This window comes from Triticum urartu, chromosome 6A (assembly GCF_056163025.1).
Source record: "Triticum urartu cultivar PI428250 chromosome 6A, HENAU_Tu73, whole genome shotgun sequence".
In the NCBI taxonomy this organism is placed as follows: domain Eukaryota; kingdom Viridiplantae; phylum Streptophyta; class Magnoliopsida; order Poales; family Poaceae; genus Triticum; species Triticum urartu.
In genome coordinates, this window is record NC_141878.1 from 540,072,678 (window position 1) to 540,093,231 (window position 20,554).

General features: G+C 49.9%; 1 protein-coding gene across 1 annotated transcript; it reads left to right on the forward strand.

Annotated features, from left to right (window-relative positions):
• Nucleotides 1-8,127: 8,127 nt before the first annotated feature.
• On the forward strand, nt 8,128-11,490 carry LOC125528475 (nitrate reductase [NAD(P)H]). Its single transcript, XM_048692943.2, has 3 exons — nt 8,128-9,219; nt 9,315-9,455; nt 9,656-11,490. The coding sequence occupies exons 1-3, from the start codon at nt 8,247-8,249 to the stop codon at nt 11,239-11,241; spliced, it is 2,700 nt and encodes an 899-aa protein (XP_048548900.2). The 5' UTR covers nt 8,128-8,246; the 3' UTR covers nt 11,242-11,490.
• The last annotated feature ends 9,064 nt before the right edge of the window (nt 11,491-20,554 follow it).

The following is a 20,554-nucleotide window of genomic DNA, read 5'->3' on the forward strand; positions in this document are numbered from 1 at the left end:
TGGCCTGGGTGCGGTGTTCGTGAGTTGTATGGTCGCTCCGTCCTCGTTTTGTCTGCGTTCGGCCGAACACACGATTACGATTACATGTACGCCGTCGTGTGTGTGTCTCGCCAAGAGGCGGCGTGCGTGTGTCTCGCCGTAACTCCCATTGGCGCGTCCGATTCGGCCGAGTCCAGCCTACACGCACGCCCGACGTGCTCCATTCCCAGCCTTGGGTTCAATGGGTTGGCTCGAGCTGATATATTCCGGCATGCATCGGTACTTGTGCTCCGGTCTTGTCCGTCCATGTCGCTCCTTGACCCGCGGCGAGAAACAATCATTAGAACATTCACGGGAGCATCAGAGGAGAACATGCCCATGATTGATTAGCTCAAGCTCGGATGGATCTCACGGAACAGATGAGCTACTTGGATCCATATTTAAGCTGCGCTTTTTAACACTACGGATGCCCTTTGCGGCGTGATCCCCAGGCAGCAGCGGCTCGGCCGCTCCGAGAGGCCGTCGCCCGAGCTCGACCGAGACGCCGCTTTCAGCACTCCACTCCAGCTCCAGCCAAATCTATGATTCGTCTGGGACGTCATCGCTCTTTTGTTCTCTTCAGATCTCTTCTAAACAATGAAAAGCGAGAATATTCTAGTCCTCTCCATCGTATAAAAGAGGAATCAACTAGACGAGTAGTGGTAGCTCGGCGATCGTGATGGGATGAGATAGAGGCTACTGCTAGAAGGTGCGTATGAACTGCGCCAAAGGGCAGGGCGTTTTCTTAAGCGACGCTGAGCTTTCCTGGTGCGAGTTGGTGAGTTGTGAACTTGTGATGGGGATGTTCCGCTTATTCTGAACTTCTGCCTCGAGTGGAATCGGTCAGTTGCGGACATTGGACGGACGTGCTCGATGATCAACGGTGAATGTGATGCACTGACTGGTGCATCTGTCCAGCCCAACAACAGTGATGCTTGTATTCTTCTTCCTTTTTATAGAATAGTGATGCATGTATTCTATAATGTCGTGCTAGCTGTGTCCGCTTGATGTGCCTGGTGCGTGCATGCACCCTGATCATTTCGTGTCCGGGCTCGGTTTGGCATGAGGTTCCAGAGACCCAACAAGAATTATTAATTTTAACAAGAGGCAGAAGCATTGGACAATGGCGCACACTATGTGTCATCCGGCTGATCTTTTTAAAAAATATCGACCAGGTCGGCACCCGTTCGATCTAGCGTTTGGAGTCGTTGCATCCGCGGTTGCCTTTCCTGCTCATCACAAGATTGGTGATGTTGCGACCCACTCAGCGCAACATCGGTGATGTTGCGTTGGATTTGTCATTGACGTCTCTGCCAATCTCAGTATTGGTGATGTTGTGACCCGAGGAGCGCAACACCGGTGATGTTGCCCTGGATTTGTCATTGACGTCTCTGCCAATCTCAACATTGGTGATGTTGTGACCCGAGGAGTGGAACACCGGCGAGTGATGTTGCGGCCCATCGGGAAAGTGTCCACAAACAGCGCATCGTCGGCTCGTCGCAACATTCATCTATGAAAAAGCGTTGTCGACCCCTCATTGCAACATCAGTCGTGTTACGCAAACATCGCGGTCCGCATCATTGTCTCGCTCGTCGCAACCGCAACATTGCTAGTCACGACCGTCACAGGTGAGATCAAACGTGTCCCTCAATGCAGCACCCAGCTTTGTTCCTGCAGCAGCAGCGACCGGCGAGACCCACACAGCAGCATCATGGCGACCAGGAAGTGGCTTCCCCGGCGAGAGGCCACCCAACAACACCGCGCCACTCGCGACCATGCAACATTGTCCTTGGTGAGCACCGTGCAGCAACAACATGGCTCTTATTTCATAATAGCACCAACGGCGATTGCTACTTTCGTTGGTGCGACGGCACACGTACAAAATGGTGGATGTGTGTGAGAGAGAGGAGAGAGACAGAGGAAAGAAGAGGACGGGGATGAGATGCTATGAGACTTTCATGAAAACGGGATGTGTGGTGTGGTGCCCATGGGGCCACGTATCGCAGGATGGAGGAGCCCGACGTGTTTGTATGATCGGTTGATGGATTACAAATGTTTTTATATATAATTGCATTGACTAAGAAGAAAGATGCTTGGTAAACTTGTGGAATATTAGGCGGAAATGATACAAACGCCTACGACATCATGGACACATGGTAGCCCCTAGGCATATCTCATTGACCTAGCTCACAACTCACAACAGATACACCACGCTAAACACCGAGAAGACACATGGTCGAGGTTGCAGACATGTTCAGGGTCATCACTCTGGCACGTCCTAGACTTATCTAAGTTTTTTGCTTGTTTCATGCTATCAAGATATCATAATGGCATATAGTTTTGGCACCAGTTATTATTATTATTATTATTATGATCATCATCATCATCATCATCATCATCATCATCATCATCATCATCATCATCATCATCATAGACTAACCCATTAATTCAATGCCTAGAGTGAGTTGTTGTTTTGTGTTGTTTTTAGACGTTTCAGAAAATGACTTTCCAAAGATAAAAAAGAATCAAGAAAAAAATATGTCGTGAAGTTTCAGCACTAGAAGATTCCAAGAAGCACTTGAGGGATGGACAACAGTGCTTATGGGCCCCGCGCACCCCCAGGCTGCGGCCAGGGGCGTGAGCCAGGGCCGTGTGGGCCTCTCTGTTCCGTGGCGATCCAGTCTAGATGTCTGTTGTGGTACTCTTCCAGGGAGAAATCATCACTGACATAGTCTACATCAATCTTGTTGCCACCATATGTTCGTGTCTGAGTAGCATTCCTTGGACTATGGGTCTATAATGGTAGCTAGATGGCAATCTCTCCTTTGTCTTTGATACAATATCCACCTTCACAACGCTCTTTTGGTGATCCTCCACCTCGACGTTGCTCAAGAAAGGAGATTACTCTCCAACGAGGAGCATGACCTTAGAGCGAGGCTCAAGAGAGAGTTATTAGCCGTTCGGTTATTGAGCGGACAAAAACCATGCTAGAATGACAACCCCTAAGGAAAGGGTTGCAAACACCAAAATTTGCCACCAAAGAGTCAATGCTAGAATAAGAAAGAATCACATCCATAGTCTCAAACAACCAAGGTTGGATCATCAAACACGAGCTAAAAGAGGAGCAAAGTCATGATCATTTCTCTGACGTAATGGGGGAGGTGATCTCGAGAACAAAGGACCTAAATTGGGGAGAGCCTAAGATCGAGACTCGTAACTTGTCCGAATCGGAGGACAAAATAATCGGGAGGAGGTTAAGGCGTCAATCAACGAGATGCCAAGTGATAAGGCTCCCGACTCGAACAACTTCGCGTAGTTGTTTTTTCAAGAAGTGTTTGGGCTTTGTCAAAGATGATATCATGAAATTCATACATCTATTTGAAGACTCTATCTCTACCAGGCAACCTTCATTTGCTCAGCTCTGCAAATGTTATGTTGTTGTCAAAAAAAGGGGGCGGAAGGGATCTCCGACTATAGGCCTATAAGCCTCATCCATGCGATCCCAAAAATTATTGCAAAGGTTCTAGCCATACGTCTAAGCTCGCATATGGACACCCTTGTTACCGACGCCCAAAGTGCTTCCACCAAGAAAGTAGTATCCATGACAACTTTATGTATGTGAGGAATCTCGCATGCCGGCTCAACAAGAACAAAACTTCATCCCTCCTTTTCAAGCTTGACATTCACAAAGCGTTCAACTTAGTGAAGTGGGATGGCATCATCGATCCTCTCCAAAAAAGAGGGGCTTCCCAAGTAAGCTTAGAAATTGGATCACCGCCCCTTCTTTGTACTTCAACATCTCGGATTCTTTTAAACAGTGTGCCCCCCATCGAGCATGGGGATGGTCCCCGTCAAGGGGGCCCCCTCTCACCCCTTCTGTTATCATTGTGATTGACCCGCTCCATCAACTTATTAAATTGTCCACAAGAAGGGCCTCCTGCACAAGATCAGAGGTTGTGGCACCCTTGTGAGAACATCCTTATACGCGGATGGCGCATGACACCCATCAATAGAGACATTGGCAATCTTGTTGGCATCCTCAAATGTTTTGGGGAGGTCAAAGGTCTCTCCGCCAACTTTCATAAGAGCTTGATCGTTGCTATTAGGTGTGCTCGCCTCAACCTTCGACCTATCCTCCAAAATTTGCTTCCCAGTGATATATTTGGGCCTCCCGCTTCTGGTATGGCAACTAAAGAAAGTGATTTTTCAATTCCTTGAAGGCAAGTTGGCAACCAAGCTTGTCCTTTGAGAGGGAAATAACAGCACCGCCGTTGGGCGCACCGCTCTTGTCAAAATCGTCCTTTCCTCCCTCGCGGTGTGCTACATGGCTCCGCTAGCTCATTGTTTCACCAAGCACTCTTCACAACACCAACAAGCTTGAGCGAGCCTTTCTTTGGTATGTTTGGACAAGGCTACCGGGGTAAAATACAAAGTAAATTGGGATATGATGTGCTGGACCAATGAGCATGTGGGTTTTCGGTGTGCTCAACACCGATTATTTTGCAAGAGCTCTGGGATTGAGAATGCCATGTTATGAATGGTACGAGCAAACAAAGTTGTGGGTTGGCATGGGAAATCATTCTGATGAGAAGGACCTTGAGCTCTTATATGCCTCCACTACCATCACCGTGGGAATGGTGCGAAGACCCCCTTTTGGGATGCACCTTGGGCACATGACCGAAAACCAAAGGAGAACGTACCCCTCATCTATGAGGTCCCAACAAGGAAAAATTTAAAGGTGAAGGTGGCCATCCATGCAGATGCTTGGGTTTCCAAAATCAAGATTTCCATCAACTTATCCATGACCCAACATCGTCAATTCATTGTTGTTTGGACTCTCATATGTGGTTTCCACCTTGATGAGCATGTCGGGGATGACATACTTTCGAAGCACACAAACAATGTTCATTACTCCTCCGCTTATTTGACACAATTCATGGGAACTTTCTACTCTCTTGATGGAGCAGACGGTTTGGAAGGCTTAGACTCCTTCAAAGGTCTAGTTCTTTACTTGGTTGCTCATTCAAGATAGGATTTGGACCACCGACCGTTTGACCAAGCGAGGATGGTCAAATTGCAATCTTTGCCCCCGTATGCATGAGGGCGCAAGAGTATGGGATGCACCTCTTTTCAAGTGTTGCTTTGCCCTTCGTTTATGGAATTTGGCTAACAAGCTGCTTCACCTCGGAACACATTGAAACTTCCTCTTGGCACCTCGAGCGATCCATCAAAGAGTGGTGGGTCAATTTTTCGGCATGATCATCCCCAATATAAAGGCCATGACATCTCTCGCAACACCCATTAGCTGGACTATTTTTTCAATAAGTGGCGCTTTATTACTTAAAAGATTTAAGCATTACATCCGGTCTCTATATAACTAAGATGCACACAGCCTAATAATGTCCTCTCCCAAAAAATAAAAAATAAAAAAAGCAAAATACAAAGAAACATGTAGAGTTTGTATAACGCTTAAACCGTAGGAGACCAATCCTAAATCATGCTATACACATGTCGAGTAAAAGTATCTCTCGCCGTAGTCTTCAATCGTATACACAACTCCATAAATAGGTCTTAATTATTTGAAATACTAACAGGAACGACCGGGTGTTCGGACATAAGAGCATGTCACCACCAATCTTGCTCACTAGCATAAATACGAGGCTAGGTCATGAGTTATCGCAGGCGCCAAGAAATTGGAAAATTATTTACCCGGAGAGTAACAAACACTATTATGTAATTCGGGGTCATGTAAAACAAACTCTATTCTCTTCTTAACTAATGAATGCTTGTGACTGTACTGATGTTCAAAAAAACTAATGAACGAGGTAAATTTTTTACCTTCATCATAAAAAAATGCGGCAATAACTCAACCGGGACGTTTTCTCTGTGCCTAAACGACGTGTTCTCTGAAAAGCGCCAAGCAGATTCCACGAATACCACGACACGACTCCGCGCAGCATATAGCAATCGCCCGCCCGAAGTTCTCAGCCGCACAGGCAAAACCACGACCGGCACCACGTTTCTGGATGCCGGATGGCGAGAGCTGACATGAAGGTCGGCCTCCGGCAGGACCGGCCGGCCGGGAGATGTGGTTGTTGCAGCCAGTAGCTAGCTAGCAAAACAACAACAAAGGCGTGCATGAAAAGCTCAACAAGATCTGGCAACGCGAGGCAGTGGCCAACTGGGGAAGGCTCCAACTCCGGAAGCAGCCATCGGCCCATCGGTCGCGAGCGCACAGTGCGCCTCGCTCGCTGCATGCGACGCATCGCGCGCGTGCGTGCTACCTTGGCCGTTCCCGTCCCCGGCCCTGGCCCTTGGCGACGGCGAGGGTCGGCCCTCTCCGAGCTCTGGGATCCTGAGAAGATGCGTGCGGACCAAGAGCTGGCCACTGTTCAAGTGTCGATCAGCTCCTGCCGCCGCTGCTGCGTGCTGGACCCCTGCACGCAGGGAGAAGGAGAGAGGAGCATCCGTCCTGGCTCCTCGCGGCCGGTTGCTACCTGGCCATTGGAAAATGCCATGCGCCAGCGACTTGTTAACAATTACCCTGCCGCTGTTATGCTGCTGCTGCTACTACTACTCATTAACTTACTTTTGTGCTGCTTAGTCAAGTAATCATACTTTGGGAGTGGAAAGTATCCTGCTAATATTCTATGCTTTGCGATAAGATACGGTTAGTGCATTGGTGTAAGAAATGGTGTTTGTTGCCAGGTTGTCGATGGAGTAGTGATGTGCCTACGAGCTTTTTCTGTGAAAAAAAAATGAATAAGACTTTGTGGTTTGACTTTCCACTTCGTTTTTGTTTCTCTTGGCGTGAGAAAAGTATGCAGATATATAGATCGATGCTGCCCTTACGGTTGTTTAAAAGGAGAGACGCATATGCACGCAGTGTCTGCTCTGTAGAGCGTAGAGGTCACTTGACCCGAGACGCGATCGTTGGTGTCGAAACATCTAGGGCGTCGCCGTACGTGTAGACGCAACGAGCTGCACGTACGCTTGGCACTGCTAATTAACGCGCCAACACGCGGATCAGCAGCTGTCGTGTACGTGCCATGTATAATCATGAACTCCACCAATCATGCATTTTTCTTCTTATTTTTCATTTGAAACGGAAAGTTCATCAGACATCGTGCTAATGGTGGTCGGCTGGTTGGATCCGCCCATCTACGTTGCGTCCACCATGGGAACGAGTGCTGCAGATTAGCCGATTATACTAGACTAGGATTAAACTAGCATGATCATTGGAAGAAGCGAAAAGAAAGGAAGCAGAGGAGAAGCCACACGAGAGAGCCAGAGGCCGACACTTTGCGTGCATGGTGTCCCGTGCGTATGGATTCACCTGGGCAAGGTCATTTCCAGGGCACGCTGCATTCGGGGACGGGGTGGCTCTTCAGCCCAGCTGCACCTACCCGACACCGTCTCGGTACTTTTCTTGCACCCGTGGAGGCTAATTTTCCACGCCAAAAGTAGTAGTAATGCAGTATAGTTGCTGCATGTGTTCAAATCACACGAGCCCGTCATTCAGGACAGCACACACTCTTCCACGGCATTCACCGCCTAGCTTTACATATCCATCAATTGTGCATTCACCGTGCTATGATTAGACTTCCTTGTACCGTTTGCCGACCAACTTAACTCCATAAAACTGCTGTTTGAATTGTCTAATTATGGAGGGACTACTACGTACGTACGACACAATGGCCACACGAATGGTCGCCACCGTCTGCTAAGAGCAAGTGCTACTAAATCAGCTCACGAGCCTTGAACAGGCGTTTGTTTGGAGTACGGATCAGGAAAAGAAATGCCCCGCCCAGAAAAACAAAAAAAAACAAAAAAAGAAATGCCCCGCCCAAGATCCAGAGGAAATCCTGGCTAGCTGCGTTTCGCCTGCGCGTGTGGTGACGTCAACTCGTGTTGATTGATGCATATAGATTACTTACAACAGTTACACCCAGTACGCGTGCATGCATCAGCACTGGCAATTGCAGTGTGGCACCACATGTAAAAAAAATCCTTGCAATTTGGCACCACGCAACGCAGTGGTGTAGTACTACTATACTCGAACGGAACGCCTCTTCCTTCCCGTTTCCGTCCCTATATAAGCCGCGCGCCACCACTCCACAGCTTCCAAGAGCGCACCGCCGGCCATCCCGAGCTTCTGAGCTTGTCTTCCATTCCACCACACCGATCCCGAGACTTGTACCATCCCACCTGCTTGCCTACAAGTGACAATGGCGGCCTCCGTCGAGTACAACCGTCAGGTGTCGGCCCACCCGTGGCCGACCAATGCGCAGCCCAAGGCCGCCTTCGACCTCTTCTCCTCCTCCTCGGCCGGCAACGGCGGCAGGCGCCGCTCGGGCGCGGACTCCGACTCGGACGACGAGGACGGCATCCCGCCGGACTGGCGGTCGCTCTACAGCCCGCGGCTCGACGTGGAGCCGTCGGTCAAGGACCCCCGCGACGAGGCCACCTCCGACGCCTGGGTCAAGCGCCACCCGGCGCTCGTCCGCCTCACCGGCAAGCACCCGTTCAACTCCGAGCCCCCGCTGCCGCGCCTCATGTCCCACGGCTTCATCACCCCGGTGCCGCTCCACTACGTGCGCAACCACGGCGCCGTGCCCAGGGCCGACTGGTCCACCTGGACCGTCGAGGTCACCGGCCTCGTCAAGCGCCCCGTCAAGCTCACCATGGAGGAGCTCGTCACGGGGTTCCAGGCCGTCGAGTTCCCCGTCACGCTCGTGTGCGCCGGCAACCGCCGCAAGGAGCAGAACATGGTGCGCCAGTCATCGGGCTTCAACTGGGGCCCCGGGGCCATCTCCACCACCGTGTGGCGCGGGGTGCGCCTCCGCGACGTGCTGCGCCGGTGCGGCGTCATGGGCGCCGGCGTCGCCTCGAACGTGTGCTTCGAGGGCGCCGAGGACCTCCCCGGCGGCGGCGGGTGCAAGTACGGCACCAGCCTCCGGCGGTCCGTGGCCATGGACCCGGCCCGCGACGTCATCCTCGCCTACATGCAGAACGGCGAGCCGCTGGCGCCCGACCACGGCTTCCCCGTGCGCGTCATCGTGCCGGGCTTCATCGGCGGCCGCATGGTGAAGTGGCTGAAGCGCATCGTCGTGGCCTGCAACGAGTCGGAGAGCTACTACCACTACCGCGACAACCGCGTGCTGCCGTCACACGTCGACGCCGAGCTCGCCAATGCCGAAGGTACTTTCGATTTGCCTTCTCTCCTAGGAGTAGCCGACATGCCGGGTGACGACGACGGCGAGCCTGACGGTGTCTGTGTTGTCTGGATGTTTCAGCCTGGTGGTACAAGCCGGAGTGCATGATCAACGAGCTCAACATCAACTCGGTGATCACCACGCCCGGACACGACGAGGTGCTGCCCATCAACGCGCTCACGACGCAGAAGCCGTATACGATGAAGGGATACGCCTACTCCGGTGAGTCCCCCCTCCGTCGTCACCCAACTGACATCACCCCTGTCGAATGATTCTCGGCTCTGTCTGATACATGTCGTGTCGCTATTCATTTTGGGCTTGGGCCTGATCGATACAGACAAGCCTCGTAACTTCCAGCCTGTTCGTTGTATTTGGGCCTGGGTTGACTATTCTAATATTGGCGGTGTTGTTCTTTTTGACAGGCGGTGGCCGGAAAGTTACGCGGGTGGAGGTGACCCTGGACGGCGGCGAGACGTGGCAGGTGTGCGAGCTGGAGCACCCGGAGCGCCCGACCAAGTACGGCAAGTACTGGTGCTGGTGCTTCTGGTCCGTCGACGTCGAGGTGCTCGACCTGCTCGGGGCCAAGGAGATGGCCGTGCGCGCCTGGGACGAGGCCCTCAACACCCAGCCCGAGCGCCTCATCTGGAACCTCATGGGCATGATGAACAACTGCTGGTTCCGGGTCAAGATCAACGTCTGCCGCCCCCACAAGGGCGAGATCGGCCTCGTATTCGACCACCCCACGCAGCCCGGGAACCAGTCCGGCGGCTGGATGGCGCGGCAGAAGCACATCGAGACGTCCGAGACCACGCAGGGCACGCTCAAGCGGAGCACCTCCACGCCCTTCATGTCCGCCGCCTCCGCCCAGTTCACCATGTCCGAGGTGCGCCGCCACGCGTCCAAGGAGTCGGCGTGGATCGTCGTGCACGGCCACGTCTACGACTGCACCGGCTTCCTCAAGGACCACCCCGGCGGCGCCGACAGCATCCTCATCAACGCCGGCTCCGACTGCACCGAGGAGTTCGACGCCATCCACTCCGCCAAGGCCCGCGGCCTCCTCGAGATGTACCGCGTCGGCGAGCTCATCGCCACCGGCACCGACTACTCCTCTCCACAGAGCAGCAGCGGCGACCTCGCCGCCATCGTCGAGGCCCCTCCTGCTGGGGTTGAGCCCTTGGTGCTGCCGCCGCTCTCGACGACCGTTGCGCTCGCCAACCCGCGGGAGAAGGTGCGCTGCCGGCTCGTCGACAAGAAGAGCGTGTCCGACAACGTGCGCCTCTTCCGCTTCGCGCTGCCGTCGCCTGACCACAAGCTCGGCCTGCCCGTCGGCAAGCACGTGTACGTCTGCGCGTCCACCGGCGGCAAGCTCTGCATGCGCGCGTACACGCCCACCAGCTCCGTCGACGAGGTCGGCCACGTCGAGCTCCTCATCAAGATATACTTCAAGGACGAGGACCCCAAGTTCCCCGCCGGCGGGCTCATGTCGCAGTACCTCGACGCGCTGCCGCTCGGTGCACCCGTCGACATCAAGGGCCCCGTGGGCCACATCGAGTACGCCGGCCGCGGCGCCTTCACGGTGGGCGGCGAGCCCCGGTTCGCGCGCCGGCTCGCCATGGTGGCCGGCGGGACGGGGATCACGCCCGTGTACCAGGTGATCCAGGCCGTGCTGAGGGACCAGCCCGATGACACCACGGAGATGCACCTCGTGTACGCGAACCGCACGGAGGACGACATGCTCCTGCGGGAGGAGATCGACCGGTGGGCGGCCGCGCACCCCGCGCGGCTCAAGGTGTGGTACGTGGTGAGCAAGGTGGCGCGGCCGGGAGACGCGTGGGAATACGGCGTGGGTAGGGTCGACGAACAGGTCCTCAGAGAACACCTGCCTTTGGGCGGAGACGGCGAGACGCTCGCGCTCGTCTGCGGGCCGCCGGCGATGCTCGAGTGCACGGTGCGCCCGGGGCTGGAGAAGATGGGGTACGACCTCGACAAGGATTGCCTCGTCTTCTAAGCAGATATCACAGGCCGCCGCGCGCGACAATGTTTAGCTGTACATAGCACGTAGTAATCGTAGCATAGTAAGCGCGGGAGTCGAAATTCTCTTGAGTTCTGGTACATACTAGTGGAGGTGGTCGATCGGACGGTGATGGCCAAATCGGCCATGGGAGTGCAGCCTGTTGTCCTTGTTGTGACGATCTATGTATGAATTGATGACACTATTAGAGCAATAATAAAAAAGAAGAATCGTTTGCAAAACGAATCTTCAACGAGTAGCTTGCGCCTGAAAAATGGCTGAAACGAATCTCCAACCGGTGTTTGCTTATGCCGTCACCGGCGAGCGCATGGGCTACGGCCAGAGACCATGGTGATCAATGGCCTCCGGCGGCGGTCCTATGTGCCTTGTCGGCATGGTGCTCGGTACGGCGCACTGGCTCATGCTTCGTCTGGTGGTCCTGCTTCGACGGTTCTGCTGATCCTGTCTCGGCCTTGTGTCGCGACCAACGATGGTGGTGGCTGTAACCGTTGTTGACCTTTCTAGAGGCATCACTGATTTGTTGCAGCACCCCTTCTGCACGGATCCGGCCACACTCTCGTGCAATGACAACCGGGAGCATGCTCCGCGTGGTCCTGCTGCTCGTCGTTCCTCGCCTCCTTTGCTCGTCCTCGTCCTCGCCGAAGACGAAAGTCACACGCGCTGGAAACAATACGCTCTATCAGTGTGAGTTGAATACTCAAGCCACCAGCAATTGGTGTACCAATCTTTTTGAAATCGACGACAGTGTTTAGACTTTTCATCAAATGGATATTCTTCCAACTCCGGTCGATATTCTCCCTTAGATATATAGAAATGCTGAGCACTTGTCCGATGGGAGCTCCCAAATTTGATAACGCTTATCAGGGTCTCTCTGATAAGGTCTTGTGTGGTTATAACTTCAGCTTGTTCTGCATCATTTACCATGTCCGGCATATCCTGATCAGAAGCGTTAACTTTGGAAGTTTTGATGGTCATTACAGATGGGGCAACGCTGCTGGATGCAAATGGAAAACCTCGGCGTAACAAAAACAACATGCGTTGTAACAAAGGTTGTTGTAGGGGAGCTGAGGACAGTGAGGTCGACGCCGGTTTTGGCAACCAGCACGGCGGTAATAAAGGGAAGCCCTTGCGAGGACCATGTACTTGCCCACATCCCTATTTCTCAAACTTTGCCCCTTTTCCAAAGAATGTACGCGATGTAGCAATAGTGCAGATCAGGTCTTGTATTCTTTAGTTTACTCATCGAGAGAGTACACCAAGCAGAAAATTGGGCCATAAAGATGGACTGGGAGGGTCTACTCTAATTAGCGTCTCATCCAGCACAACCCATGACATCCCCCGCGAGACGACATCTTCCCTTTCCTCAAATCCATCCCCTCGAGCTCGGACCCTTCTCTCCGGTCAGTGCAATACAAGCGGGCGCGAAGAGAGCGACCGCCACCCTCCTCGCCGTCAACTCCGCTCGCGCACCTAGAGTGTCCTAGGCCTGCAACGCCCGTACCTTCATAGGCTTCGGTTGGCTGTGCATCTCGTCTTCTGCACCTTGCTAGTGGGCGGGGCTCTTCATCTACGTCGCCAATGTCGGGCTGGCCGCGAACCGAGACAGTCATGCTTCGGGGGCTCCTGCTGCTCGCCTCCTCTTCTCGCCCTCGTGCTCGCCGAAGACTTAAGTCATAAGTGGCACGCACACCCCGCACGTGAATGAATGGCTTTTCCTAGTATATGTAGGAATGGTATTCGAAGAAGGCATGATGAAGAGAACAAGGGTGCCACGGATCAGTGAGGTGGCGCAATCCAGACCCCTGCCAGATTGCCGGTGAGCATCCCTAGGACATTTAATGACATGATGATGATCCTTCTTTTACAATCTCAAGAGTAGTTTACCTAGTTCAAGTTTCTCTGTTTTTTATCCAACTTTTCAAGTCAGTGAAGCTATCCATTCTAATTTCTTTAAAGAGGAGCTTTGATGCTTACAGTTTGTTGTTTTTTATGTTTCTAATGTTAAAGCCTTGGTCTCTTTTCTCCCATATTTCACAAGAATTATAAGAAGCAAGTATATGCTCGGTAGCATTTACAAGCAAATGGATTTGGTAACATAGGCATGTATCACTAGTACCGTAACGTGCTATACAAACGATTTTCAACCCCTTTCCGTGACGGCATTCTGAACCGTCGCCGAGTGAGTGATTGCGATAGGGAAGGTCCTTTCCACACGAACCAAAAACCGTCGGGGATAGGCGAGCGGCTACTGACGATCGCCATAGAATAAACACATGAGAAGTCGCCCCAGTCCCACAGGTTACGTCTCGACGTTACGTTTCTGATACGAGAGACATCCCAAACGATTACACCGCTATAGTCGTGTGAAAAAGGTGGACATCTACCGATGTGTTTGCGATAGGTACGTTATCGCACACAGTTTAAGAATGTAAAATGTGTGTGATACCTCTAATAACATCAACGTGTCCATTTTCATAACTATGTGCGATAGGTATTCCTATCACACACGCACACATGTTTGAACCGTTTGCCGTGTTACCATGATTCGCACACGCATATGAGACAAAACCGTGTGTTCGTCCGTAGGGCATCGCGAATGTTTCACGTCAAAGAACCGTCTATTCTCTATTTTTCATCGCACACATTATTTTCTTTCTAACCGTGTGCATGTTATTTTATTCGTTCTTGTGTAATTTTATTTTTCCTGTAATTTATTATTCAAATGGGAAATTTCAAAATATGAAACATGGAATTCAAATTGTTAGCACAATAGTTCAACAACCAATTCATAAATAAAATTCTCAGTATAATATGTTCAGTAATTACAAGATTAGACAACAATTAACTATGATGAACCACAATATTTAGAGGCGGTAAAGGTGAAGAGACAAGTGTAAATCATTTTGGCTATCGATGGTGTTGAAGAAGCGGAATGCCCATAATGTGCCCTCCTGCATGCCATAGGCACGAACAATTTTTGTCCAACCCCTTGTGACGATCGCCCGCCCATCCTTCACCGCCTTCAAGAAATTTTTTAGAGCATTATCATGGTAGCATTAATTATATACTTTAACCTTAGTTGCCTCCACTCCGGTCATGTAGTTTGCAAGGTAATCATCAGTAAATAGCTTTGGAAACCACTGAAAAGAGAACAATTTCAGATACTCAGGTCTAATGGAGTAACTTGTTGTGGGCAGGGGGAGAAGGCAACACATTACTCTCCATTCTAAAGTTCACTATTGTCTTGGAAAAAGTGTAAATAAAGAGTTTAATTTCCATCAGCCGTTTCTTTCGCCTAACAATTTTTCTTAGTTTCCTCATTTGACGCTTGTTCATGAATATCTCATTGCCCCATACGCAAAAGGGATCGAAGCGTGGATCAGTACCGCTCATATATGTACCTACAAGCAACCAGTAAATGTTAGAAGCTAAACTGAGATTGCACAAATGATGTAAAATATAACTACCTACGTTCCTAAGTATAAGTATTCTTGGAGATTTCAATATGAACTACATATGGATGTATATAGAATTATAGACATAGTTTAGATTAGAATCTAGATTTGCTCATTTTTCTCCGTATGTAGTCTATATTGGAATCTCTAAAAATATTTATATTTACGAACAGATGGTGTATAAGATATGTGATGCAACTAACCTCGACGGCAAACAACAACATCGCCCATTGTAGTCTTGTGTAAGTACATGGAAAGCTAATGTTAACTACAACAGGGTTCACATCCACAAAAAATAGCAAATGGTAATAAAACGGCAGCATCTATAGTGATATCTTCATTGCGAAAGAGTAGCACGGTAGCAAAGGGACGGATTAAAAAATGGATAGAATTATTTACTACAACAGACAACCTAGTACAACCATTGAAACTGGTACTGATAGAAATGAAATTGTCGGAGTTAAACATCGCAAGGCACGTGCTGCTAGAGCACAGAATGACCCTATTGTCTATAAAAAGGTAGGGAAAATAGATAAGACAAGCTAGATGTGTTTACTACAACATGCTTAATACATGAACCGTACAAAACATTGCCATTGCAACTGGTATTGGTAAGATTCAACTGATGAGTTCATACTTGGTAAGTCCCGAGGGGTGCTACCTCTTGAGCATGCGTTGGTTTTCCCTTGAAAAGGAAAGGGTGATGCAGCAAAGTAGCGTAAATATTTCCCTCAATTTTTGGTAACCAAGGTATCAATCCAGTAGGAGACAATGCACAAGTCACCTAGTACTTGCACAAACAATCAAGAACCTTGTAACCAACATGATAAAGGGGTTGTGAATCCCTTCACGGCCACTCGCAAAAGTGAGATCTGATAAAAATAGTAAAGTAAATATTTTTGATATTTTTGTTGTATAGATTGTAAAGTAAAAATTGCAAAATAGTAAACGAGATGCGATGTAAATAAAAGAGATGCAATATAATAAGAAAGAGACCCCGGGCCATAGGTTTCACTAGTGTCTTCTCTCAAGATAGCATGTGTTACGGTGGGTGAACAGATTACTGCCGAGCAATTGATAGAAAAGCGCATAGTTATAAAAATATCTAAGTCAATGATCATGCATATAGGCATCACGTCCGTGTCAAGTAGATCAAAATGATTCTGCATCTACTACTATTACTCCACACATCGACCGCTATCCAGCATGCATCTAGAGTATTAAGTTCATAAGAATAGAGTAACGCTTTAAGCAAGATGACATGATGTAGAGGGATAAACTCAAGCAATATGATATAAACCCCATCTTTTTATCCTTGGTGGCAACAATACAATACGTGTCTTCCTGTCCCTACTATTGCTGGGAAAGGACACCGCAAGATTGAAGCCAAATCTAAGCACTTCTCCCATTGCAAAAAATATCAATCTAGTAGGCCAAACTAAACCGATAATTCGAAGAGACTTGCAAAGATATCAAATCATGCATATAAGAATTCAGAGAAGAACCAAATAATATTCATAGATAATCAAGTTCATAAATCCACAATTCATCAGATCTCGGCAAACACCGCGCAAAAGAGTATTACATCGAATAGATCTCCAAGAACATCAAGGAGAATTTTGTATTGAAGATCAAAGAGAGAGAAGAAGTCATCTAGCTAATAATTATGGACCCAAAGGTCTGTGGTAAACTACTCACGCTTCATCGGAGAGGCTATGGTGTTGATGTAGCAGCCCTCCGTGATCGATTCCCCTTCCGGCAGATCGCCGGAAAAGGCCCCAACATGGGATCTCACGGGTACAGAAGGTTGCGACGGTGGAAAAGTGGTTTCGTGGCTCCCCCTGATGTTTCTAGGGTATAAGAATATATATAGGTGAAAGAAGTACGTCGGTGGAGCTACGTGGGGCCCACGAGGGTGGGGGCGCACCCTCCTGCCTCGTGGCCGCCTCATGGAGTTCCAGACTTCAACTCCAAGTCTTATGGATTGCTTTCGGTCCAAGAAAGATCATCGTGAAGGTTTCATTCCATTTGGTATTCCTTTTCCGTGAAACTCTAAAATAGGCACACACAAAAACAGAAATTGGCACTGGGCCTCCGGTTAATAGGTTAGTCCCAAAAATAATATAAAAGAGCATATTAAATCCCATTAAACATCCAAAACATATAATATAATAGCATGGAACAATAAAAAATTATAGATACGTTGGAGACGTATCAAGCATCCCCAAGCTTAATTCATGCTCGTCCTTGAGTAGGTAAATGATAAAAACATAATTTTTGATGTGGAATGCTACCTAACATATTTATCAATGTAATTTTCTTTATTGTGGCATGAATGTTCAGATCCGAAAGATTCAAGACAAAAGTTTAATATTGACATAAAAATAATAATACTTCAAGCATACTAACAAAGTAATTATGTCTTCTCAAAATAACATGGCCAAAGAAAGTTCATCCCTACAAAATCATATAGTTTGGTTATGCTCCATCTTCGTCACACAAAATATTCAAATCATGCACAACCCCGATGACAAGCCAAGCAATTATTTCATACTTTAGTATTCTCAAACTTTTTCAACTTTCACGCAATACATCAGCGTGAGCCATGGATATAGCACTATAGGTGGAATAGAGTGGTGGTTGTGGAGAAGACAAAAAGGAGGAAGATGGTCTCACATCAACTAGGCGTATCAATGGGCTATGGAGATGCCCATCAACAGATATCAATGTGAGTGAGTAGGGATTGCCATGCAACGGATGCACTAGAGCTATAAATGTATGAAAGCTCAACAAAAGAAACTAAGTGGGTGTGCATCCAACTTGCTTGCTCATAAAGACCTAAGGCATTTGAGGAAGCCCATCGTTGGAATATACAAGCCAAGTTCTATAATGAAAATTTCTCACTAGTATTTGAAAGTGACAAAATAAGAGACTCTCTATCATGAAGATCATGGTGCTACTTTGAAGCACAAGTGTGGAAAAAGGATAGTAGCATTGTCCCTTCTCTCTTTTTTTGTTTGGCTTCTTTGGCCTTTTCTTCTTCTTTTTTTTATTACAACTCAAAGATTACAACTCGATACTTAGAACAAAAATATGACTCTATATGCGTGCCTCCGGCGGTGTACCGGGATGTGCAATGAATCAAGAGTGACATGTATGAAAAAATTATGAATGGTGGCTGAGGGAGTCAAAAAAAAAGAAGATTGGCCATCTAAAGCAGATCGAGAGTTACGCCCCTGGCCACCAGGTCAGGTTTGGAAGCTTAAACTACACGGCTGACATCCGCGGAGACTTGATCTTCGACGGATTCGAGCCCCCGCCGAGTGCGCCGCACTGTCATGATGAGCATGATTTAGCTCTACCATCGGACAGTGTTTGGGAGACCGCACCGGCAACCGCTCCGACCCTCAATTCGGAGCCAATTGCGCCATCCATGGACGGGTGGATAGACCCCGCCACGGAGGCCGCATTGTCAGCGGCGATCGAGCCAAGTATCGACCTTACCCTTCACGAGAGCCGTGACGCCAAACTGCCGGATTCTTCCCCGGCCATGGACTCCGATCCGCCTGCGCCCGTGCCTATCGAATCCGACTGGGCGCCGATCATGAAGTTCACTTCCGCGGATATCTTTCAGCACTCGCCCTTTGGCGACATACTGAACTCATTAAGGTCTCTCTCTTTGTCAGGAGAGTCCTGGCCGAACTATGTCTGGTAGGATTGGGACGCGGATGACGAAAAATTCGCCGCCCACACACCACCCACTTAGTAGCCACTATCGATGATTTGACCGACATGCTCGACTTCGACTCCGAAGACATCAACGGTATGGACGACGATGCAGGAGACGAACAAGAACCACTGCACACAGGGCACTGGACAGCCACCTCATCATATTATATATATATATGGTGGACACACCCACAGAAGGCAATGGCGACGGGACATCGGAGGATGACCCCTCCAAGAAGCAACCCAAGCGCCGACGACAGCGGCGCCGCTCTAAGTCTTGCCAAAGCAAAAGCGGTGATACCGACACAGGAGATAATAGCACTCCGGACAGTGCCAAAGATAACGACAATCCCCTCCAGCAAGATTTAGAGCAGGAGGACGGAGAAACCATCCCTCCCGAGAGAGTGGCAGATGGAGAGGCGGAGGATGATAATTACACACCTCCCTCCGAAGACGAGGCAAGCCTCGGCGATGACGAATTTGTCGTGCCTGAGGATCCCGTCGAGCAAGAGCGCTTCAAGCGTCGGCTTATAGCCACGGCAAATAGCCTTAAGAAAAAGCAACAACAGCTTCAAGCTGATCAAGATTTGCTAGCTGACAGATGGACTGAAGTCCTTGCGGCCGAGGAATATGAACTTGAACGCCCCTCCAAGAGTTACCCAAAGCGCAGGTTGCTACCCCGACTGGAGGAGGAAGCATTAAAACCTACATCTCCAGCGTATGACGCAGCTGATCGGCCACCTCGTGGCCGCCACAGAGAGGCATTTCAGCCAAAAGCTCAGCCCGCACCCTGACGCCACTCAAATAAAAATGTCAAGGCATGGGGAAACGCGCTAGACCTGCGAGACGTATTGGAGGACAAAGCAAAATATGTGAGATCGATCTACGGATCACGAGGGCGTGCCACTACGCGAGACGATAACCGTCACGCAGGATACAGTAAAAGTAAATCCGCCCGGGCCGAACACAGCGGACAAGACTCATTTGAGCCGCGTCGCGATATAGCCCAGTATAGAGGCGTCGCACACCCCCTATGCTTCACAGATGAAGTAATGGATCACCAAATCCCAGAGGGTTTCAAACCCGTAAATATCGAATCATACAACGGCACAACAGATCCTGCGGTATGGATCGAAGACTTCCTCCTGTACATCCACATGGCCCGCGGTGACGATCTACACGCCATCAAATACCTCCCACTCAAACTCAAAGGACCAGCTCGGCATTCGCTCAACAGCCTGCCAACAGAATCCATTGGCTGTTGGGAGGATCTGGAAGCCGCATTCCTCGACAACTTCCAGGGCACTTATGTGCGACCACCAGATGCCGATGACTTGAGCCACATAATTCAGCAGCCAGAGGAATCGGCCAGGCAATTCTGGACACGGTTCCTGACAAAGAAAAATCAAATCGTCGACTATCCGGATGCAGAGGCCCTAGCAGCTTTTAAGCACAACATCCACGACGAGTGGCTTGCCCGACACCTTGGCCAGGAAAAGCCGAAATCTATGGCAGCCCTCACGACACTCATGACCCGCTTTTGCGCGGGAGAGGACAGCTGGCTGGCTCGAAGCAATAACATATCAAAGAACCAAGGTACTTCGGATACCAAGGACAGCAATGGCAGGTCACGTCGCAACAAACACAAGCGCCGCATCAACAGTGACAATACCGAGGATACAGCAGTCAATGCCGGATTTAGAGGCTCTAAACCCGGTCAGCAGAAAAAGCCATTCAAAAGAAGCACTCTGGGCCCGTCCAGTTTCAACCGTATACTCGATCGCTCGTGTCAAATACACGGCACCCCCGACAAGCCAGCCAACCACACCAACAGGGAATGTTGGGTGTTCAAGCAGGCCGGCAAGTTAAATGCCGAAAACAAAGATAAGGGGTTACATAGCGAAGACGAGGAGGAGCCCCGGCCACCGAACACCGGAGGACAAAAGAGCCCCCCCCCCACAAGTGCGGACGGTGAACATGATATACGCAACCCACATCTCCAAGAGGGAGCGGAAGCGTGCGCTAAGGGACGTATATGCGTTGGAGCCAGTCGCCCCAAAGTTCAACCCATGGTCCTCCTGTCCGATCACCTTCGATCGCAGGGA